Source organism: Spermophilus citellus (assembly GCF_964194105.1).
Source record: "Spermophilus citellus genome assembly, chromosome: 3".
Lineage (NCBI taxonomy): Eukaryota > Metazoa > Chordata > Mammalia > Rodentia > Sciuridae > Spermophilus > Spermophilus citellus.
The window spans coordinates 2,094,306-2,117,193 of NC_138184.1; the positions used below are offsets into that span (position 1 = coordinate 2,094,306).

At 63.6% G+C, this 22,888-nt stretch overlaps 1 protein-coding gene and 1 long non-coding RNA gene across 8 annotated transcripts in view; both read left to right on the forward strand.

The window, feature by feature from the left end:
- CELF5 (CUGBP Elav-like family member 5) overlaps positions 1-6,629 on the forward strand; it is a gene marked incomplete at both ends in the record, with an annotated part of 30,395 nt that extends 23,766 nt beyond the window's left edge. For 3 of the 7 annotated variants that reach the window (XM_081286487.1, XM_081286488.1, XM_081286489.1), the window contains 3 exons: positions 1,112-1,174; positions 2,383-2,466; positions 5,075-5,181. In XM_081286487.1, the coding sequence (XP_081142613.1) occupies positions 1,112-1,174; positions 2,383-2,466; positions 5,075-5,181 (254 nt within the window). Of the gene's footprint in view, positions 1-1,111; positions 1,175-2,346; positions 2,467-5,033; positions 5,182-6,259 lie in introns of those variants that run through there. The other 4 variants (XM_081286485.1, XM_081286483.1, XM_081286484.1 and 1 more) reach the window with 4 other exon arrangements.
- Positions 6,630-11,261: 4,632 nt separating this feature from the next.
- Positions 11,262-15,206, forward strand: LOC308644827. Its single transcript, XR_014021091.1, has 3 exons — positions 11,262-12,462; positions 13,392-13,635; positions 14,484-15,206. It is a non-coding gene; the product is annotated as an uncharacterized lncRNA (long non-coding RNA).
- Positions 15,207-22,888: the final 7,682 nt, after the last annotated feature.

The window sequence follows — 22,888 nt, forward strand, 5'->3', positions numbered from 1 at the left end:
TCTCAAATATTAAAAAGGGCTGGGGATGTAGCTCAGTGATAGAGCACCCCTAGATTCAAACCCCAATACTGAAAAACAAAAAAATGGAAAATGAGGCTAATACCATCACCTCACGAGGACAGCACCAAAAGTTGTACGTGTTAATTGTCCCGACTGGGGAGGACATGGATGCCTTCATTCATTCATTTGCTGAATAAATACTGACTGAGCACCGATTGGGCTGCAGCTGCCCTTGTGGGTCAGACATGCACTTCTCTCTACCCTATACCCCTCCCAAAGCCTCCTGCCAATAAGTCATCTCTACCGAGGAGGAGATTCTGGTTTAAACTCTTTACTTTGTAATCATTGGAGGCTAGGTGTGTGCATAAAAAATACAGAGCAGCCTGGGTGTCCTCATCTGCGTGCTTGCTGTGCACTGGCATCTCACCACCATTGCGGAGGGTCAGGACACTGACCTAGCTCTGTACAGTCCGCTCCAGACCTTATTTGGATTTCCCATTCTCACCTTGCCCCTATGTGTGTCTGTGCCATTTTGGTAACATATTTGCATAACCACCACAGTCAAGACCCAAACGCTTGCCATCCCTTCAGTCCCAGCCACCACCCCTGTCCTCTAGCGGCCGTTTCCCGCAGACTCAGCGGTTTGGGTGGTGGGGACAACCTCCCCCGGCCCCTCTTCCATGGCAGCCAGAGGTCTCGGCGGGGCGGGGATCCGCAGGGCATCTGATGTACCAGCGGTGGGAAGAGGATGGGGCAGAGTGAGGGGAGGAAGGGCTGAGTGGAGAAGCAGGGGAGGAGTGAGGGTCACCCCTGAAAGCGAGGGGGTCAGGACCGGGCGAGCGAGATGAAGGGGTGGTTAAATTCGTCGGAGTCTGAGAAACCCGGGGTCCTGATGGCTTCTGCGATTTGCTCTCTGCGCGGCTCCGAGCGAGAGGCTTCCCCTCTCAGCCTCGGTGTCCCTACCTGTAAAAACGGGGTCAGCACACAGCGGGTCAGCACACAAGCGAAGCGGGGGCGCACGTCCCTTTCCCTCCCTCCTGCTCTTAAGGACGGGGTGGCTGGAGGACTTCTGCCGCCCCCGGCCCACTCTGCCCCTCCATCTGCCCCGCAGCTCAGAGCCCGACGGTGGCCGAAGCGCTCCACCCGGCCTTCTCGGGAGTCCAGCAGTACACAGGTAGGGAGGCAGCCCGGCGCAGCGAGCGGACCCGCCCCTTCTCCACCGGCCACGGCCGACTCTGGCCACACCCCTCCCCCCTCCGGTGCCCAGCCACACCCCCTGCCTCTGGCCCCACCCACTCAGGTCACACCCCTGTCCTGCTTTCATCCCCGGGCAAGGTTCCTGGCCGCACTCCTGCCACCCCCAAAACCGGACCCCCAAAGTGGACCGGTCCCTTAAGGCCCAGGCTTCAAACACAGCCCCACCACCTGGGTTTGCGCTGCGGCGTGGGGCCTCCCCTTTACCACGCCTCCGGCCCCGCCCCAGCACCTGACCACGCCCCTCTCCTGCTCTCCGGACTGACCGCGCCTCTGCCAAAGTCCCGGCCCCGCCTCTGGCTCCGCTTCCTAAGGCCTAACGGTGGCCTCGCCTTCTGCTATGGCCCTGCCCCCTCCAATGTGGCCTCGGCCCTTCCTTCCTCTGGGGCCCACCCGGGTAGCCACTCTCCCTTAGGGCCGTGGCCCTGCCCCTTGCTGTACCCCACCCTGTGTCCCTCAAGTTGTGGTCCCGCACACCTTCCGCCCCGCCCCTCGCCCCGCCCCTCGCGGCTGCCCCCGGCCCCGCCCCCCCAGCGCAGCTCCACCCCGCTCCTGTTTGGCCGCCCCTGCCCCGCTCTCGCCCCACCCCTCGAGTCATGGCCCCGCCCCTCATCCCTGTGCCCGGCCCCGCCCCCTGGCCACGGCTCCACCCCGCTCCTGTTTGGCCGCCCCTGCCCCGCTCTCGCCCCACCCCTCGAGTCATGGCCCCGCCCCTCATCCCTGTGCCCGGCCCCGCCCCCCCAGCGCAGCTCCACCCCGCTCCTGTTTGGCCGCCCCTGCCCCGCTCTCGCCCCACCCCTCGAGTCATGGCCCCGCCCCTCATCCCTGTGCCCGGCCCCGCCCCCTGACCACGGCTCCACCCCGCTCCTGTTTGGCCGCCCCTGCCCCGCTCTCGCCCCACCCCTCGAATCATGGCCCCGCCCCCCCAGCGCAGCTCCACCTCGCTCCCGTTTGGCCGCCCCTGCCCCGCTCTCGCCCCACCCCTCGAGTCATGGCCCCGCCCCTCATCCATGGCCCGGCCCCGCCCCTGAGCCCTGGACCCGCCCCGAGGCCTTGGCCCCGCCCCGCCCGCGCCGCCCGGCTCCGCCTCACGCCCCCTCGCCGGGTGTCTCGCTCCGGTCTCCGCAGCCATGTACCCCACCGCGGCCATCACGCCCATCGCACACAGCGTGCCCCAGCCGCCGCCCCTCCTGCAGCAGCAGCAGCGAGAAGGTGAGGCGGCCGCGACCTCCCCGGGCGCCAGCCCCGCCCTCTGACCTCCACCTGCTGACCCGCGCCGCCGGGGGGCCTCGGGGACCTGCGGGGAGCGCGCGGTCCGAGCGGTTCCCGGCCTGGCGCAGCTGCACGCCGCCTGGGCCTTCTCTGGCTGGCCACGGAATCTCCCTCTCTGATCCTCAGTTTGCTCCCCTGGACAGTGGGAGCCGTGCTGGCCCCCACCAGCCTCTCCAGAGGCCAGGAATTTGGGAGCGAAACCCTGGAGGTTGGGGCCTGGCATCTCCAGGAAAGCCAGAGCTGTCCAGGGAGGGAGGACATAGATTCAGGAGTCTGACAGCTGAAGTTCAAGTCCGTGCATCTCTGACTCGAGGAGGCCCCTAAGCCTGAGGCCCCTGTGCCTCGGTTTCTTCCTATGCAACACCTGTGTCCATCTGGGCCCCGGGGGTGACCGGGAGTGAGGGCGTCTTCAGGGCAGGCGACCAGCCAGAGAAGCTCGAGGGCGCCTGACTCAACGGCTTGGCCCAGTTTCTCCCTTAACATTGGCCCGTGGGTGGGAGCCTTCTTTGGGGTGAGCGCTGGGCTGAGGGGGTCCCCTGGCTGTGCCAACCAGCTGCTTCCTGTGGTGGGTGAGATAGCATGTCCTCTGGAGGCTGTGTGACAAGCCACTACCCCAGACCCATGTGTTTGTCAAGAGTCGCGGCCAGCACCTCCACATGTCAGACATTCCCAGGACCTCGCAGCACCCCCATTTCTTACCGCAGGATGGCACCAGCAGGGACTCTGTAGCATCACTGTGTCCTTTTTTTGAGGGGGGATGACTCTGGCCTGGGTGTCCCCTCCAAGCCCCTCTCCACCTCGCCCTCAGCCTGAGTGGACTGGGTGAACGTTGTCTAAACCCTCCGCCTTCCGCATCTGCAGGTTTGGAATCAAGGATTCGACCAAGGTCAGATGGAAATATGCAGACAAGTGTCATTTTGTCAGCACTGAACACATAGGACCGTTCCCTGTCCTTATCTCCAGTACAGGGTAGCCACTGTCCGCACAGCATTGGCATTGTATTAGGTGCTAGTCACCCGGGATGACGTCAGTCCGCGGGAGGACCCTGCACCATGTTGTGCACATGAGCACTGTGGGATCGGTGTCTGTGGGGACCTGGGATCCACCTCCTGAGGGCACTGAGGGCTGACCTGCAGGCAGGCTGCAGTGGCACTGTGTCCCCAAACCCAAAGAGAGTCCGGGAATCAGTGGTCCAAGCCCACCAGCAACGTGCTCAGGGAAAAAGCTGGAGATTGATAAAAGTGGTCCTAGAAAGAAAGGTCGTGGCTTTACACCTGTTCAGTGGCCAAGGAGCACCTGGGAGTGTGGGAAAGACCTGAGATCTGCACGTGAACGTGGTGGCCAAGGGGTTGCCATGCGTCACTGTGGAATGGCGGACAGAGGGTGGGTGCCTGGAGTCAGGCGCAGGGTCGGGGTGCCTCGGTCAGGGGTAGCAGCTGGCGGTGTGCGGTGTGTGCGTGCAGCGTGTCTCCTTACGAGCTCAGTTCTGTGGGGTATGTTTTTCTGCGATTACCCAGTGTTTGGGGGGAATAAAATAGGAGATAAACAAGTGCAGAATTCAAGTTATGCTCAGAATCAACTTGTCACCTGCCAGCTGTGTTGGTGCAAACCTGAGCTCTAGAAAGAGCTCCCCAGCAGAGCCCTGGTCCTTGTGCGGAAGGAAAGGGGTGTCCCCACAGTCCCGGCCGTGTGTCCTGCAGGGGGACAGAGCCATAGAGCACCCTGCCACTTTATTTATGATTTCATCTTAGCTGTGCGGTGGGGATTATTTGGGCTGGGGCTTGTCTTGGAGGACTAATCGTGACTGTTTTTAACAGCGACTTCTGTTGGCATGGTATGTCCTTGCTCAGTTACCTACGGTTTCTGTACGTCTGGGGTTCAGGACTCAAGAGATCATGTTTACTGCATCTGAGTTTCTTTTCATACCATCTGAATTTTGAAAATCACCAAGGCCTGGGGGTTATCCCTGTCTGGGGCTTGGAACTCTGGGAATGTTCTGTTCTGTTCTGTGACCACTGGGCCTTCTGAAAACTTAATTTTATTTTAAGGGGGTACTGGGGAGGGGACCCGAGGCCTTGCCCGTGCTAAGCATGTGCTGTTCCTCGGAGCCGCCCCGCCCCGGCTTGCTGGCCACAGCGGTTTGTCTTAAACTGCTTAAGGACTTAAGGCGGATTTGTGCAGTTGCCAAGACTCCTGGTCGCGGGCCAGGCTGACTGGCTGTCATGATGGCCTAGAGCCAGTGTAGGGTGGGTCTTCTGGAGGGCCGGGGTCTCTGGGAGCTCTGGACTGGCCAGGGTGTGGGCCACAAGGCCTGGCTGGCTGCCTGACCCTGGCCTGAGGCTTTTCCTGCTTGGGCATATCTGGGGGGGGATTGTGGCCTGCCCCTCGCCCCTGACTCCAGGCCCCAAGGAGCCAGCCCCCTCCCCACAGCTGGACTCCTGGGTGTGGGCTCTGGGCTCCGCCTCCTCTCCTTGGGGGCTTTATGTCTTTCTCTCCCCCACCTGCAGGTCCGGAAGGCTGTAACCTGTTTATCTACCACCTCCCCCAGGAGTTTGGAGACACGGAGCTGACCCAGATGTTCCTGCCCTTCGGCAATATCATCTCCTCCAAGGTGTTTATGGATCGGGCCACCAACCAGAGCAAGTGTTTCGGTAAGTAGCTGCCCTGGAGCCGGGCAGGCCTGGGCCAAAGGAAACACATTCACAATCAGAGGGTGCACTCATTAGGCACCACTGTGTGCCAGGCACTTTCATTATATCCTTTCAAAGGCCCACTCAGTCAACCCAGACCTATTGTGTGCATGTACTGTGTGCACCTACTGTGTGCCAGGACTGTGCTGGGCACTGACATGCAGCATCAGGAGGTCAGCAGAAGTCCCTCCCCAGGGGGTCTCCCAGCTCCTACCCACCTGTGGCACCAGCATCCCAGGGGACGTGGCAGGAGCTGCCCTAGAAGGGAGGCATCGTCTCAGTTTATGGAGGGAGGAAAGAGAATCAGAATGGGCCAGGAACAGGACTGAGGTCACACAGGAAGGAAGGGACCCACCAATGCCCGAACCGGCCCCCACTCCAACCTCCAGGGAGAGATGCTGGAGGCACGCGCACGTTGGCTGGCTGCATCTCCTCAGGGTCACTGTCCTCCTGAGCCTCAGTCTCCCAAACTGGACAGTGGGTGGGCAGGCGTGGCCAGGACAGGGAGATCTCAGACCTGCCCCAGCTCCAGAGCCGCTCCTGGCTCTGCCCGGGCCCTGTAAGGCGGGCGGACCCACACCACCTGGCCTGTGAGGGCCGGGAGGAGGGCGGGAGGCAGGGGGGGCCTGGAGGTGCCAGGCGGAGGGAGCTGGGCTGGTGGACACCTAAGGAGAGTGCTGGAGTGGTTCTGGTGGCCTCAGCCAGGGGCAAAGGACTGACAGACAGGACGGGGAGGGGAGGGGAGGGGAGGGGAGGGGAGAATCTGGGACACAGCCCACCCCCCCCAGAAATGTCCTGGGCACAGAGGTCTCACAGGAGCAGGGTGGCTTCCAGGGCTGAGAGGGAGGCAGATGCTCCAGAGAGAAGGAAGAACGTGGCCCTGGGGACCCCCTGTCTCCCTTGCCAGATGGGAAGTTCCAGCAGATTGGACCCCAGGTCAGGAGTGAGCTCCCCGTCCACAGAGGACCGCAAGTCCAGAGATTTCAGCACCAAGCCAGGGTTGCCGCCGTGTGTCCTCTGGCAGGCCTGCCTGCCCGTGCGAGCACACGCCGCGCCCCAGGACTCCTCGAAGGCAGAGGCCGTGGTGCCCACGTCACAGCCCGCCCCATCTCCACAGGCTTCGTGAGCTTTGACAACCCGGCCAGCGCGCAGACCGCCATCCAGGCCATGAACGGCTTCCAGATCGGCACGAAGAGGCTCAAGGTGCAGCTGAAGCGGCCCAAAGACCCCGGACACCCCTACTGACCCTGCCCTCGGCCGCCCCAGGCTGTGGGCCTGGCCCAGGTGAGCCGCCAGGCGGCCCCACGCCCCGCCCCGTCTTGTCCACACCCTCCTCCCCTCGCTTATTCTCCACACCCTCCCCCTGGGGATGCTGCAGGAGGCTACGGGAAGCCCCCAGGGTGGGTTGGCAGGGACCGAGCTGGACGAAGATGCCCCAGTGACCCTGTGGTCAGGGTGGATCAGAGGGCGGGGCGGGGCGGGGCGGGGCGGCGGGGAGAAAGCAGGCCCCAGGATGGCCAGGAAGGCTTCCTGGAGGAGGCCTTGAAGGATGAGAACAAGGTCACACGGAAGCAGGTTTGGTCTGGTGAGGGGTGGGGAGGGGCTTTGTCCTGTCCTGTGCGTCCCTTCTCCCTGCTGGAGAGCTCTGAACCCCAGGAAAAAGGGTCAAGTGCGCACCCCAGACCCTGGTCCCTGAGGTGGGGACTTCACAGTATCCAGCTCCGCTTGGAACCAGGGCTGGAGCGCAGGACGTGGGGACAGTGCCTGGAGGCCCCTGTCCCCTCCCCACCAGCTCCGACCGGGCCCAGCTCCTCTAGTATCACACGCACCCAGTCGAGAAGGCAGACGGGGTATACCGCCAACATCGTGCAGAAAACCCCAACGAACCCCCAAAGCGTGTTTTGCATAGAACAGACAAACTCATCCTCTCGGGGACGGAAGAGTAAGCCCAGGGTCAGCACAGTGGGCTCCCAGGGCGGGACCCAGTCAGGGGCCTGCTGGGTCTTTCTGAAGCCAAGCCCAGAACCCGCCACCTAAAAAGCTCTGGATAATTTGTTTTGACTCTTCTTCTTTTTGATCACCCTCGCCGTCATCATCGAAGAACCTCACTGGGTCTGGTACAAAGTAGGAGCTCAGCTAGAGCCTGTCAGTGTGTTTTAGAATCTGTGGGGCGCAGCACAGAGTGGGGGGACCCTACCTGCACAGTCACGCACTGCGGGAAAGTGCCTTTGGGGACCGCCAACCGGAAGCCACAACAAAGGCCACACTGCCGTCCACTCACTTTCCGCTCTTAGCTGGCAACCCTCACTGAGCACCTACTATGTGCTAGGCACTGTCACCAGCGTCTGGGGACTCAGCCACCAATGAACGAGAACATGGGGGGCAGAGACGGGAAGAAGCTGGCTTCTGGACTATAAATGGCTTGGAGTGGGGAAGGGGTCAAGAAAGGACCGCCCTTGTCCCGTTTGTCCCCAGAACCAGGGGCTGTGCGCTCTGGACAATATGGGCCTCGGTTCCCGGCCCCTTCCTGGCGGGGACGAACGGTGGCGTCCTCTGCTGTGCCCCAGGACTGCTCCTGGATGCCCTCCCCCCCAGCTGAGGGGCCTCCGCCCCACGAGGCTCCCCTCCCAGCCGACCCAGGCCTTCCTGCACCTGTGTTGGGTCACAGCCCTCCCTCCCCTCTGCCCTTACCCCGTCCCCAAAATGTGAAACCCTTCTGAAGGCCACAGTGAAGGGCCTTCTGCTCTGTCCTGGGTGGGGGTCTCCTGGGCTGGGAGCCAAGGGCTCACTGCTGCCCCCGACTTCAGGACCTTCCCCGCCCACGGGACCCCCTTGGTGGCTTCCCAGAAGGAAGCCACCGCTTTCCCTATAGATATATATATATGCGTATATACAGAGAGCTCTAGACAGTATATATATATATTTTTGAGTATAGATCATGGGGCCAAACTTCTCGACTTCCTTCCATCCAAGAGGGTGACCCTGAGCCGGTCACTCCACAGGGACAGAGGAGGGGCCGAGGCTGGCTGGGCGGCCAGGTGCCCGTCCACCCACAGCTGGAACACCAGGCCAGGAATGCGCCAACAGAAATACCTCCGGGACTGTGGGCCCCCACCACCCCGACCCCCGCAGGCCTCCGGGCCCGGCCAGCTGGAGCGTCCTGCCCGGGCTGCTGCTCTCCAGAGCCCCACCCTCTCCCCCTCCCAGGGGCCTGCCTTCCTGTGGCACCAAGAGACCCTCTGGCCTCCCTGCCCTCCCTGCCCTCCGTGCGCCCACCCCTCAGTCATAGCCTTACTGTGTGACCAATAGCCCTTAGCTTTGCGCCGGGGCAGCCAGGGCTGGGGGAGGCCCCGTCCCTCACTGCCCCCCCAAGGGCAGGCCGCCATCGTCCCTGCCTGTGAATCACCAGCCTCGATTTTAAGGTCTTGTAACCGAGATCGCCAAGCGTGTTGGACCAGCCCAACCTGGACTGCCCAAGCACCCCTTTATCAGAGACCGTGACCTTGATAGTGACCTTCATACCTCGACAGATTTTTTTTTCTTTTTTTTTTCCTTTTTCTTTCTTTTCTTTTTTTTCCTGTCTTTTTGAGCAGGTACAAAGAAGAGAAAAAAAAATGGGGGGAAATCCAATGATAACAGATGTTTGTTTCTAGCGGGGGTCGGGGGTCTGGGGACGCTCCTGTACAGCCTCCGGCCGCCACGCCCCGTCCAAGCACAGAGGCGAGTCCGTCTGGACGTCCAGCCGGGCCTCTTGCCACAGGAGGCTCCGGATGACTTAAGCTCAAAAACAAAAAGAAATTTTTAAGAAGAAAAGAGACACAGCATTCCCTTCTGTTTCTACCAAAATGTGTGACTGACCTCGGGGGTTGGGGACCACAGCAAAAAGAAAAAGAAAAAAAAAAAAACTCCTGCAAACTCGTCCCGTTTCCAGAGTTTGGTGATATCGCGAGCCACTCCTGTGCGTGCCTGTGTCCTGTCCCCCACGTGTGCAGTGGGTGCCACGCAGGCTCGCGGGGCCCGGCACTCGCCCCGCGGGCCTGCCTGGGAGTGTGTGCGGTGCCCTGTGCTGTCCTCTAGTCCATGTTTACTGGCTGTAAATACCATTTTTATACTCCACGTCGAGACCTGCGTGATTTGTACGATGTACTTTATTTCTGCTACAAGTAAATTCATGAAGTTTCAACCTGCAGACTGACTTACACACACTCACACTCACACTCACACGCGAGAGCCAAGGAGAGGGCTCAGAGGGAATTTGGGTTGACTTGGTTTGGATTTTGTGTCAAAGCCGATTTCCCGTGCCTGGAGAGGGTCCTTGTCACTGTTGAGGTGTTCAGGTGACAAGCGTCTTCATGTCCAAACGCCTCTCTTTGGTCTGAGAAAAACTAAAAATTTATTTAATAAAAGTTTTACTTGCTAAAGGTCCGCCTCTCGCCTTACTCTCCCTCCTGTGGGTGAAGAATCGTGGGGGAACTTTCTGGCTCTGCAGGACGGGTCCAGACCGGGAAGGGCTTCGTGTTAACCGGGTTCAGGTGGTGGGAACGCCAGGGACAGTGGCTGTGGAGGGGAGGGTCAGCGGACCAAGATGGCCCTGTCATCAATAAACACCTACTGGGTGCCATATCCTGTGCCTGCCCCCTGAGGCCAAAGTCCAGGAGGAAGGTGGACAGAGACCAGAAAGCAGCCACCCCAATTCAAAAGGCCACTCCAGATCCTGCTGAGGGTCGGAATCTGAGTGTCGTGGGCGAGCCGGGGCCTTGTCCTGGGGGTGAGGGCCATGGAAGGCCTTGGGGGCGTGCTGAGAGTCTGCGGTAGCCGGGGAGCCGCTGGCGGAGCATCAGCTGGCCGCTGGAAAAGGTTTGGAGGACACTATCCTCCCAAGCACCAATTATGCACCTACTGTTTGCCAGGCCTGGTTTCTGGCCTGCATTGTCCAACAGCAGCCAGTGGCCAGTGTGGATATTTAAATGCAGATGACAGCAGACCTTCTCTTCCTTGTTACCCTAGTCCGAGGGGTAGGGGATTAACTCATTTAACCTGCCACGACCCCTGGAGGAATGTCCTGCTGACAGTATTAGTACACGGGGGTCCAGAGAGGGCGGGCCCTGCCTGAGACTGCGCAGCGGCCGCTGACCCCAGGCTCTCTGCCTGGTCCCAGCAGCTGGCCTGTGTAGCAGCTAAAATTCAAATATATCAGACTGGCTTTCAAGTGCTCCTGTCCCAGTCCACTTTGGGCTCTGAAATGTAAATCCCACCTTCCATGTTGAGAAGGTGCACCCTTGTTATGGTGGGAGGTGGTGGCCCCCAGAGGCTCGTGGGTGAGACGATGAAGAGGTTTTGAGGAGAAATGATTGGGCCACAGCCTTCACCTGATCAGTGAGTTGATCCCTGATGGAATAACCGGGCGGTGGCTGGGGGCGGCTGGGGTGCGGCTGTGGGTGTGGGTTTTGTATCTGGAGAGTGGAGTCCCTCCCTCTGCTCCCTGGTCACCCTCTCCCGCCATGAGGCGCTGCCTCACCTCGAGCCCCGGAATGAGCCGGCCTTCCGTGGACTGAGACCTCTGAAACCGTGAGCCGCAGGTAAACCTTCCCGCCTCGAATATTGTTGTGGTGCGTCCTTTAGGTCACCGGCGGGGGAAAAGCCAATTAGGACAACCCTCCCGACACAGCCTCTGAGTCCCCACAGGATGCGGGGGAAGACCCACCAGGCCCAGGTTCAGGACCCCAGGGGAGATGGGAACCGGCTGGCGACTGGGGAATCAACTAGTCAGCAGTGAAGAGCCCGCTTCACCCCAAAGGGGCCCAGACCTCACCCGAGAAAGCAGCCCCAACCAGCCCCCGCGGGCTAGTGACATCTTTCCTGGCTAAAGGCAGAGCTAATTCAAAGGGGGAATTTTCATGTGTCCTTCTGGGGGACAGGCTACATGGCACAACACAGGCCAGCTAGCTGTCACTGTGTCACAGGTCACCCCTGCAAATCTAACAGCTTAAAACAGCACACATTCATTGTCTGACCCGCACACTTTTGTGGGCCCAGAAGGGCTCAGCCAAGTGACTTGGGGCCTCTCAGGTCAGCCAAGGCCTCCTCACCTGCAGGTGCCTGGGGCTGGGACAGCTGCTGCCCAGCTGCCTCCTCCACACGCCTGTGGGCAGAGGGCAGGCCCCTCATCAGCAGGAGGCTCCATAGTGCTGCTGGGGCTTCCCCATCACATGGCAGCCTCCCCCCCCCCACAGTGGGGGGTTCGAGGAGAGAGGATGCCACAGAAACTGAGGTGGGCAGGATGTTTCGCCTGGAGGGGATCAGAGGCCACCAGAGCCACACACCAGGGAGACCTCACCTGGGACAGGAACCTCTGTGTACCCTTGGCTCCTGGGACACAGGCACTGCTTTGTTGAAAGAAGAAAAACATCTGAGTGGTCACCAGGTGGCGGTCACACCTGGGGCAGCCGGGGACTTTAACCCTTGGTGTGTCCAGATTCCCTCAGTTTGCCCGGAAGGTCTGTGGAGCAGGGAATGGGAGGGAGGCGGGCAGCGGGCAAGGGCTGGTTCCACCCAGACCCAAGAGCCTCAGGGTGTCCTCGGAATGGCCATGGCCACTATGGGACCTAGTTCACAGGTGGGGGCGACAAAATGGAGGGCTCAGGCTGCAGAGCTGTCCCGCTGGTCCTCAGGCAGGCCAGAGCGGCGCTAGAGGGCCGTGGCGCTGACCTCCACCCCGGAGCCCAGCTGCCCCAGCCCACCACACGCACCAAAGGCACAGCGCTCGCGTCCAGACCAGGCTGTTCCGGGTTCGAGTCCGATTTGACGCTTGGCAGCAGCTTGGACAAGCAGCGAAGTCGTCTGAGCTGTTTCCCTCTGGAAACCGGGTTAACACGAAGCCCTCCCCGGGTCTGGACCCGTCCTGCAGAGCCAGGAAATTCCTTCAAAATTCACTCTCCGGAGACTTCGCCCGGACCACCAGCAGGGGGCAGCAGAGACCTACGCGGCGTCCAGAGCGGCATCCGTGCCGAGGGCCAGCGCCGCGGGTGACTCCGCCTGGTTTCTGTCCCGGGTTCAAAAGCTACCTCGTCCGAACTTTTTTGCGCATCCCCTGAAGCCTGCAGCGCGGGCGCCGCGTGTCCACCCGTGGCGCCCGTCCTCTCCCTCCCCCCGCCAGGAGCCCTTCGCTTCCCCCCTGCGGCTCCTAGATGCTGGACCCTAACAGACCGAGTGGCCTTCCAGGCACAGGGACGACCTCGGCCAACAGGTAGGCATTTCCTAGGCCCTGGTTCGCCTTTGGGCTGCACAGAGCCTGGAAGCCGGGCACGCGGGGGCCGGAGTAAGAAACAGGGCGGGAGGCCCGGCCTCCAGATCTGCTGAGCGACCGGGTCTTTCGGCCCGGGGACCTTCCTGCCTGGTCCCCGTCTGTAGAACGGGGCTCGTGACAGTGCACGTCCAGAATTAGGGCAGATCACAAGGAACGCCGCGAAAAACAGCCTTAAATATTATAGGGTGAAAATAGGGCCTCCTCGCGTCAGAAGTGAATTCTGGGACATTACTCCTACTGACCTCAAGTGTCAGTACGCATTCATTAACCGCCGACTGTGTGCTAGGGGCTCCTGTGGGTCCCGCAGGGAACAAAATGTACCACCCCCCGACCACGCCCCCAGCGCCAGGCCTGCGCGCCCCGCCTCCAGCCCCCTCTCTGCCCCACCCCGTGTGATCTACATATTCATGAGCCGTCAGCCAATCCACAGTCTGAACCCTTCAGAGCCCAGGTGACGGTAATGCCAGGAGTGACGCCTAAAGCGATTCTTAAAGGCGCAGTAACTTCTCAAACAGGAGGCTGGACAGGAGTCTCCGGATTCTCGGTGGCCTCAGCTTGCACAGCTCCAAGAGGCGGGTTGGGGTACAGGCTCGGAAACCAGCGCAGAGCAATGACGCTTGAACAGTTTTGCCCTCCTGGGTGCGATCCAGGGGTGCAAGTCGAGCCTCGTGGCCCCGGCAGGCACTTTGCCCCAGCCTGGACTTCAGCACCGGGGGTCCCGGACAGCTCCGAGCCCTGGACAGAGGGACCCGTGCGGTGCGGGCGGGTGGACGGGAGTGGAGGGAGCTTTCCAGTCTGGCTTCCTTTAGAAGCCAGTCCACAGGGGTGCAGGCCTGGTCTTTATGCCCGATGGTCCCCCTTCATCACAGTGTCACAGGAGTTCAGTCCCCAATCCCGGAACCCACCCGACTTCTCCAAGTAGGTGCTTCTCAGGACATCAGTGCTCGCAGACCTGGCCTCCACTTGGGGCACACGCCCCCCTGGACCCCTCCTCCTGGGTCAGCTCCATCTGAGCTCTTCACCCTCATTACGCGCGGTCCTGCCCAGCTCACCTGGACAGCCGGCTCCACTGTCCTGCTCTCCACCCCCAGCGGAGCCCATCAGAGGCCTCAGGTAAGCATGACTGTGCGTCCATCCCCCATCGACCTAAGTTCCCCAAAGGCAGGAGGGGGGTCTGTTTTGGGTCCTGTTATGTCCCTAGTGCTCAGTGCACAGACTGGCATACAGTAGGTGCTCAGTAAAAGTCTGACAAACGAATAAATGAGTGGGTGAATGAAGGTCACTGCACACAGCGTTGGCTTCTGGGACATCTGATAACCCACTGGCTCTCACAACAAAATCTGCAAAGGGCACATCATGGGGTCCCCTGTGCCGATGGGGAGACAAGACCCAAACATGGGAGCAACTTGCCCCGCTGAACAAACCCAGCAGACGTCACAGAGCTGAGTCCCTACCAGAGGAGTCTCCAGGGGCGGAGGCAGGGCTGCAGAGGGTGGGGGTGGAGGTCAAGGGTCAGAGGAGGCCTTCCACGCAGCAGGCAGGGCCGGAGCCGGGGTGAGGCCTGAGGCCAAGCCCTGGCCCAGGACAGTACCATGCTGTGCCGAGCGAGGGTCCCAACAGCTCGACGTCCTCACCAGCGCTCGGCATTGCCGGGTCTTAAGTTTTACTTTAGCCATTCAGACACACGCGTGTCCCTGCTGGGGACACACTGCCCCTCTCCTGGGAGTTCCGTCTGCTCCCTTGGCTCACCTGGTCACCTTACCTGGCTCGCTCCTCCCTCGTGAGTCTCGAGTCGTCTGTGCTCAGGATCCGGGCTCTTCGTTAGCTGTGGAGCGAGCGGCTGTCTCCCTCCTCTTTCACAGGGCGGAATTCCTGATCCTGACAGAGCCTGGTCCACCATGTTCTTCTTTCACGGGCTGAGACTTTTCCCCTGTAACATTCCGTGGTTTGTCTGTCTTTAGGTCTGCGATCCATTTCGAGGTGGCCCTCGGTGTGAGGCGAGGTTGTGCGTGGCTGGCCAGGCCTGCGAGTTGAAGCCTCCCGTCCCCCTTGATTCACTGGCCACGGTAGGGGCATCTGCTGACCGTGCCCGTGCCTGCCTGTTCCCGACTCGGTTCTGTCCCAGGAACTGGTGGGCCCATCCTTTGGTCCCTGCCACATTGTCTAGATTAAGAGCTGACAGAAGCCAGACAGGAAACCTACTGGGCAGGCCACAGCCGCTGGGCCGCTCTCCCACTGGGCCCTGAAAGCTGCTGAGTGTGAAGGGCAAGTGAACGGCCACGCTGCGTCCCAGTGACACTGTGCTCACAGAGACAGGCAGGGGCCACGTTTGCAGGCCCCCCGCTGACCCTGCCCCGGCATGCACAGGGACCAGGTTCTTGGTCTGCGTTACTGGTGGTCAGTGTGGAATAAGGGAGGGTGACTCTTCCCGTTTTGTTCTTTTTTCCTGGTTCTGGGTGGAACCCAGGCCCCACACATGCTGAGCAAGCGCTCTACCGCGGAGCTGAGCCTTTAATCAGAATTCCATTGAATTTATGGGTCAGTTTGGGGAGAAGTTGACAGCTCAGCAGTGTTGATTCCCTCAACCTTGAACCCTGCATCAGTCAGCTTTCTGTTACTGTAACAAGTACCTGAAAAAAAGCAGATAATAAAGAGAAAAGGTTTATTTTCATTGTGGTCTTGGATATTTCCATCCCGTGGTCAGCCGGCCTGTGGCTTTGGCCTGTGGTGAGGCAGTGCATCCTGGAGGAGCATGCGGGGGAGCACTCAGGGGAGCAGACCAAGACCCAAAAGAGAGGAAGAGACAGGGTCCACGATCCCCTTAAGGGCCTTGCCTCCTGGAGGCTCCATCCCTCCCCAAACCGCCACCTGGGGACCAGGCCTCCAGTACACGGGCCTTTGGGGACACTCAAGATCCAAACCATGGCGCTTGCTGGTCTCGACTCCTTCAGTTCCGTTCCTCAGCCGTTTTCCCGGCCTCCCAGGTGTGGGCTCGGGTGGACGCAGCCGCTCAGCACAGGACCCTCTCCTTGGCCTCCTGACGCACAGCCTCGTCTGCGGCTGCTCCCTCTGTCCCCCGCACCCCCGGCTTGTTTTTGGGTTTTTAACCCCTCTTCTGCCTTCAAGAACGTCCATCGGGCTGCGGGTGCAGCTGGGTGCTAGAGCCCTGCCTGTCCCCGGGCACCCCAAGAATCATCACGAGTTTCCGCTTTGTGACCCGGCACAGGGCACGGCCCTCCCAGCTCCCAGCTCCGGCGCGGGTCAGCCCGGGCTCTTGGGCTCCTCGCTCAACACCCCTCTGATGCCACTGTCCCTTCACAGAGAAAGAGGCAGCGGCCGGCTCTGCAGCTCTGCGCGGTGGGGGCTGAGCAGGCTCCCGCACCTGGCTCTCCTGAAGCCCATTGGGTCCTTTTAACAAATGGCTGGGCTGGAAGGAAAGCGTCCATGATCCGTGGATGCAGATGGACGAGGTGGCGCGGTGGGGACAGCCCAGAGAGGTTGCTGGGGAAACGGAGGCACGTGGCGGGCAGAGGCCTGAGGACCTGGCCCCTCTGCTCTGGGTATTGGGGGACAGGAAGTGGGGTGGGGTGGGAGCCCCCACAAGCGCCCTGGCCCCGCTGTGGGCAGGTTTGGTCACCGGGCGAGGCCTCGTGGGCCCCTTCCCTGGCGTGGAGAAGTGGCCGAGCAGTGACGGCGCTCTGCTGCCCTCTCTCCTCCGTCCTGCGGCCTCCCGCCGCCCTGCTCCAAGGCCACCTCCACTTCTGCTCCCCCCAAGGCCGGGCTCTGACCCGCGCCGTCTGAAGGCCTCCCGCCAACCGCACATCTGTGGGTAATTGCCTCCTGCGACCACAAGGTACCGAGGCAAATTATAGCTACGGGCCGGGGCTCCACGTGGGCGAGCGGAGGCCGGCGGGGCGTGGCCAGCCGAGGCCCCGCCCCGCGCCCCGCCCCACGCCCCGTCGCGCTGACCAGGCGGGTCTCGGTGGAGATCCGCGGGAAGGTTCGCAAGACCTCGGCCGCTGCTTCCCTCCTCCTCGACCCCTCAGAGGGTCGCCCTGGGGCCGGGGGCAGCAGGGAAGGACAGAAACCCCCTGCCCACAGCCCGTCCTCCAGGGGAAACCCAGGGGTCTGCTGAGGAGGTGGACACCAGCTCCCCTAGAGCCCTGCGCAGCCCTGGGCAGGTCACCTCCCCTCTCTGAGCCTCAGTTCCCTTCTCTGAAATGGGGACAAGGACAGCCCTGACCTCCTAGATCAGTGGCCGACGTCATGAGGCTAACTCCCAGCCCCGAGCAAAGCTCAGAGGGTGGACCCCAGCCGCACGGTGGGCCGCGCCTGGCCCTGGGCTGCTCTTCCTGTCTGTGCAGGGGACAGTGGCAGTGCTGGCTCCGGTGGCTCTGGTCAGGGCTGGCATGCAGTTGGTGCTGCTCCGTCCCGCCCTTCCTCAAAGGCCGCTGTGTCCACTGGTGCACAGGCTGGGGCAGGGGCTTCGCGGGCTGTCCAGTGGGGCTCAGGGAGAGATCGGGGCGGCGGGCAGTGCCGCTGCGGGTCTCACCTCCTGTCTCTGGGCTTTCCCAGCGGCTGCCTCTCTGTCCCTCGTCTCTGTCCCTCGTCCCTGCCCCTCCGTCTGCATCTGTTTCCCCTGGTTCTGTCCACCTCTCTTGGGGAGCATGAGGACTGGGTTTTGAAGGGTGCGTAGGAGCTGATGCTGGGACCAGGGCGTCCAGGGCAGGGGGAGGGCTTCCGCCAAGGCCTCGAGTCCCAGGGGTGCCCACTGCCACCAGGAAGCCGGGAGCTGGGGAGCCAGGCAGCCCGGGGGCAGGGGGGACCATGAGGGGTGGAGGGAGGAGGGCAGGGACAGCGCTGCAGCCTGGAGGCCTCTTGGGGCCCAGGGCTGAGCAGAGGGACGAGGCCAGAGTCCCCTGTCCCCAGTGTGCCACCCGCTTTGCCTGCAAATTCCTGGGATGCACCCTGGTCCCCAATGGTGCCCTGTACCTGCCACCCAACACATCTGGTTCCCTCTGTCCACCCCTAAGAAGCCCCAGCACCACGAGGACAGGCAGAGGCCAAGGAGGTCCAGCCTGATGCCTTCCCAGCCGCTTCGCAGACAAGGGGCACTTCCTCCCCAGGGAAGTCCTGCCTGCTGTCTCCCTTTAGTCCTGCCTGCTGTCAGTGTAGGGGCAGGACATCCAGCCAACACAGATCAGTGACGGGCCCTTTGTCCAGTTTGGACACAGGCTCGGTGTCCACAAATGCACCCGATGACTAAATAATGAAATCAAAGGCCCCTGCCGGTCTCAGAAGTCGGAGAAGAAAACCAGATGAGGGGGCTCCTCCGTGGGGTCTGTGTCTCTGCCCACTCTTCCCGGGGCTGCTCCTGTGGGGAGGCAGGAGCCCCAAGGAGCCGGGGCCACTGACCCAGGCTGGGTCCCTGGTAGGGCTCTGCCCCCGAAACAGGGCCCCCAGGGTCCTCCTGCAGGGCAGCGCCTGGGGTGCCCTCTCCAGACTCCCCACGGTCCCTCATGAACCTGGGGTCCTGCCCTGGCCCAGGAGGCCGTGGGGTGGCAGCGCCCCGGCCGCCTGCCCGCTCCCTCCGCCCACCCGGCCCTGTGGTCCTTGGCGGCAGCCAGCCGCGGGCGGGAGCGCTGGCTGCTTCCGGGGGTGGGGGGTCTCCAATCAGAGCCGAGCCTCGTCCACCAGCCCACACTGGGGCCGCCGTGCCAGCTGCGCCCGGGCACGCGCGCCCGCCCTGCACTGGGCTCCCGGGACTGTGGGTGGCCACTTGGTGAGACGGGCCTGGGGCCAGCGCCCGCCCTGCCGCTGCCCTCCTGGCCCGGGCACCTCCTCCAGCCTCCTGAGGGGCACATGGAGGCCGGGTGCCCGTCCCTGGGTGCCCGGCGGCCCGCGCAGCCCGCAGCTCTGTCTGAATAAGGGGACGGGGGCCGCCCGCCGCCGGCCCAGGATGGAGGTGCCGGGGCCCCCGGGGTCCAGCCGGCCAGGGGACAGTGCGGTCAAGTGGCAGCTGTGCTATGACATGACGGCCAAGATGTGGTGGATGGTGAGTGGCGGCGGCGGCTCGGACCCCCGGGGTCTCCCGCCCGGGCAGGGGCTCTGCAGGGAGACGGGGCTGGGCAGAGTGGCCAAGAGGGGACAGCAGGCGGAGGGAGGTGGTGTCGGCCCCTCACCCCTGGAAGGGTGTCCAGCTGCCCTGGCACCTGGGGCCCAACCCCCCCCCCCGTGTCACCGCGGGCGCCCGGGCAGCCTCCTGCCGACCTGGCCCACCTGCGGGGACTTGGGGGAGACCCCCGCTGTCCTGGGGCCTGAGCCAGGGAGTCCTGTGGCAGCGAGGCCCAGGGAGCCCGGCAGCACCCAGGCTCGGGGCAGGAGGCGCGGGCCAGGGTGCTGTGTGACCCTGGCCAAGACGCGCCCATCTCTGTGTCCTGTGTCCAGAGAGCGGGTGGGGGGACGCCTCTCAGTCCGGCCTGGATGGTGGGCAAGGACCAGGGGAAGGCGGCGGGCAGTGGGCGCCTGGGTCACTCAGGGAGGGGCCAGGCACACCCTACCTTTGGCTCCTTCTGGAAGCTTCTGGGGGTAAGGCCACATGCTCTGAGCGGGCACCCAGCCGGATGGAGCAGAAGCAATTCCGGGGCGACCCCAGGAGCAAGATGGGACAGGGCCTGGCTGGACGTCCGTGTCTGGGGCTCTGGAAGCCCATGCCCTCCTCTGTCCCTGTGTCCATCCCTTCATCCAGCGGCGGGGAGCGGCGGCCATCTACAGCGCTCTCACGCGGGGCTGGACCCGGCACCCCAGGGCCGCCAGGCTTGCTGTGTGCCTTGGGGCAGCGCCACCCTCTCTGGCCTGCAGGTCCCTCTCCGGGAGGTGCATGGGGCCTGGACAGCTGCGGCCTCCTGGCCCGGGCACGTGGGCTCTGGGGAGAGTCGGGCCTCAGAGGGCCTCCTGACCTCAGGGACCCCTGGCAGCCGCCGTCTCTCCGAGGGTGACCGGGCCTGTGCCCACGTGTCCAGGGTCCGAGTACAGAGACCCCCGGCCCCAGCAGCGCCACGCCCCGGTTTCGTTTTCTGTTCCTCATGGGTCAACATGGACTGAGTACCGTGTCCCAGGTCCCATTGTCACCAGGACACAGCAGTGACCAAGAGAGATGAGGCCCCGAGCCCTGTGCCCTGGGGAGACGGGAAGAGGGTCTTGGTGACGGGGAAGGAAGGGCTGGGGTTCTGGGTGATGTGGGACGGCTTCCCTGAGGAGGGGACAACACACTCCAGGCAGAGGGCACGCTGTGCAAAGGCCCTGGGGCAGGAGCGCCTGGCCTGTTGGGGGCACAGCGAGGAGGAGCCTGGGCTGGGACGGGGGCGGGAGAGGGGGACAGGGCAGGTCGTGCGGGGCCCTGAGGCTGCAGGAGGACTTGGCACTGACCCCGAGGGCGCAGGAGCCACGGGCCTTGCTCGTTCTGCAGTCCCTGGGGCTCCTGGGGAGAAGGGGTGGGGGGGCTGACGTGGCAGCGGAGCCCGGCACGAGGGGGTCTGGGGGAAGCCGGCGGTTCCACATGAAGAAGGGCAGGTGGCAGAACTGCTCCAGGTCACACGGCTAGTGAAGGGCCGCGTTGGCAGTGGGAGAGAGGACCCGGCCGGCGGAGGAGAGCCGCCTCCCTATTCAACTCCAAGGTTGTATCAATTGAGGTGGAAGCCCCAGTACCGGGGAGGTTACGGACGCACTGGTCAGCCAATGGCAATGTGTCCAGAGAGGAAAGGGGTGGGAGGGGCTCCGCGGCCTGCGAGGAGGAAGGGAGCCTGGGGAGGGGTGGCTGGGCCCCCCAGCTCAGCCCCAAGCTTCTGCCCCCCAGGAGCCCTGCCCCAGGAGCCCCAGAGACAGGGCTGGGGCGGCCAGGCGGCTGGTCTCCACCCCATCCCCTGGAGAGGCTGCCCTGGGGCCAAAGAGGCCGAGGGCAGAGCCAGCCTGGGGCCCGCACCTCGGGTGGCCTTTAGGTGGAGGTGGCCGATCCCCTCCTCTGGTGGAGGGGACCAGGTGACCCCAGGCTCCTCGGAGGCAGGACACCATGTCCCCAGGAGCAGGGTCCGGCAGTGCTGGTCTGGGGTCTGGGTGGGCAGGAGGCTGGGCCCTGGGTGGGAGGCTGCGCGGCCTCAGGAACCTTCTCTTTACTTTCGGTTAAAACCAGAAAAAAAATGGCAGATAGTGATGAGCGCGTGTTGGGGAAGCCGCCGGCTCTGCCCCCCTGGGCACCACGCGCCCCCAGGACCCTCCTGCAGGCCCCTGCACGAGGAAGGGCCGTGAGGGCAGGAGCGCCCGGCCTGGAGGACCCTCAGCAGCCTCCCTACGTGTTAAGGAGCGAGCCCCGGGCCCCCCTCTGCCTCCTTATCTGTAGAACATGGGAGGCGTGGGCGGGCTCCGAGCACCAGTGGCCACGGAGGTCCACAGAGTCGGCCCCTGCCCAGGTCAGGAGCTGTGTAAAGCAGGAAAGATTGTGGTTAGATTCCAGCAGGACTTCCGTGGTTGCTCCATCAATCCACTGAGTGCCTATTACGTGTCTGCGGTGAACCCAGGAGACCCGGCCCTGCCCTTCTTGGGCTCGCGGCCCAGCAGGGGAACAGTCAGTAGCAATGAGCCCGGGGACGAGGAGATCGCACAAGGGATGAGGGCATGAGGAAGTCAGGAGAGGATGGTGGGTGGGACACGGGGCGCAGGGACCGGGCCTCTGAAGAGGAGGCAGTGCAGAGGGTCAGAGGCCTGCAGCAGAGAGCAGCTGTGCAAAGGCCCTGGGGCAGAGGAGCCGTGGCCGAGGGGCAGGCCGAGGGGCAGGCAGGTTGGCGGGGGGCCACGGGAGCCTGGGCTTCCAGACGGCAGCCCTCGGGGGCCATGGGGGGCTGGAGGTGGGAGGCCCCACTGGGGTCCCCAGGCCTGACTGCGAGTTCCACCCGCTGCCTCCCGCCCTGCAGGGCGCTGGGCGGCGGGGGTCCCAGCCTGTCTCCCCAGCCCCCGCCTGCGCCCGCCAGCCGCCGCCCACTCTGCCCACATCTGAGGCCGAGGAGCCAGGCAGTCTGCTGTGACCACGGAATGCTTCCCCAGCGCCCGGAATGTCGCGGCAGGCAGGGAGGGCGGGGCCGCAAGGCGGGGGGCAGTCGGCGGCGCCCAGGACAGAGTCCCTCACCCTCGACCCCAGACCAGCAGGGAGGCAAGGGCCGGAGCTGGGAGCCCTCTGGGAGCCAGAGCATCCACCCAGAACCTGGGGGCTGACGGCCACCTGGTGAGGGGTCCCCGGGCCCACACCGTGGGCAGCGACCACCCACCGCAGCTGAGACCAGCCTCACCCACGAGCCATCACCTGCTCGAGGCTCCCGACACTTTCCTGACCTCTGGAAGTCCCTTCTTGTGTCCCACCTAGGGCTCGCCTCTCCTCTCTGGAGGGCTGATAAATGACAAGGTCTTCCTGCCCTCCTCTGGCCCCGCAGAAGGACAAAGGCCGGCAGTGCCAGTTCTAGAAGCACCCAGCGACGGGAGCCGAGGCCCAGACAGGTGCAGCCTTCCCCAGGTTGGGGACACGAGCCCCAGGGACCTCGAGGGGGCAGCCCCCTGGTCACCGTGGACTGCGGCTCCCCAGCAGCCCGCGGGGCGGAAGCAGCACCCCCATCTCCAGGTGGGGACCCTGAGGCCTGCAAGGGGCAACCTCTCGGGAGGTGGCCAGGCTGACGCGAGCGTCGTCCTCGTCCTCGGGTCAGACTGGCACAGGGCAGAGGCCCTGGTGCCCACAGGCAGCAGCTCAGGGCGGGGGGCGGAGACCACAGCCCGCCCCAGTCCTGCGGGACAGGAGGCCGGCCCAGGAGGCCCGGAGGAGCAGTGGGGGACTCCCAGGCGTGGCCCAGTGTGGCCCAGATGACCCAGGTGGCCCAGGTGACCCAGGCATGGCCCAGGTGTGGCCCAGGTGGCCCAGGTGAACCAGGCGTGGCCCAGGTGTGGCCCAGGTGGCCCAGGTGGCCCAGGCATGGCCCAGGTGTGGCCCAGGTGGCTCAGGCGTGGCCCAGGCATGGTCCAGGTAACCCAGGCGTGGCCCAGGTGACCCAGGCGTGGCCCAGGCGTGGCCCAGGTGGCCCAGGTGACACAGGCGTGGCCCAGGTGTGGCCCAGGTGGCCCAGGTGACCCAGGCGTGGCCCAGGTGGCCCAGGTGACCCAGGTGTGGCCCAGGCATGGCCCAGGTGTGGCCCAGGTGGCCCAGGCGTGGCCCAGGCGTGGCCCAGGTGGCCCAGGTGGCCCAGGTGACCCAGGTGTGGCCCAGGCATGGCCCAGGTAACCCAGGAGTGGCCCAGGTGACCCAGGCGTGGCCCAGGTGTGGCCCAGGTGG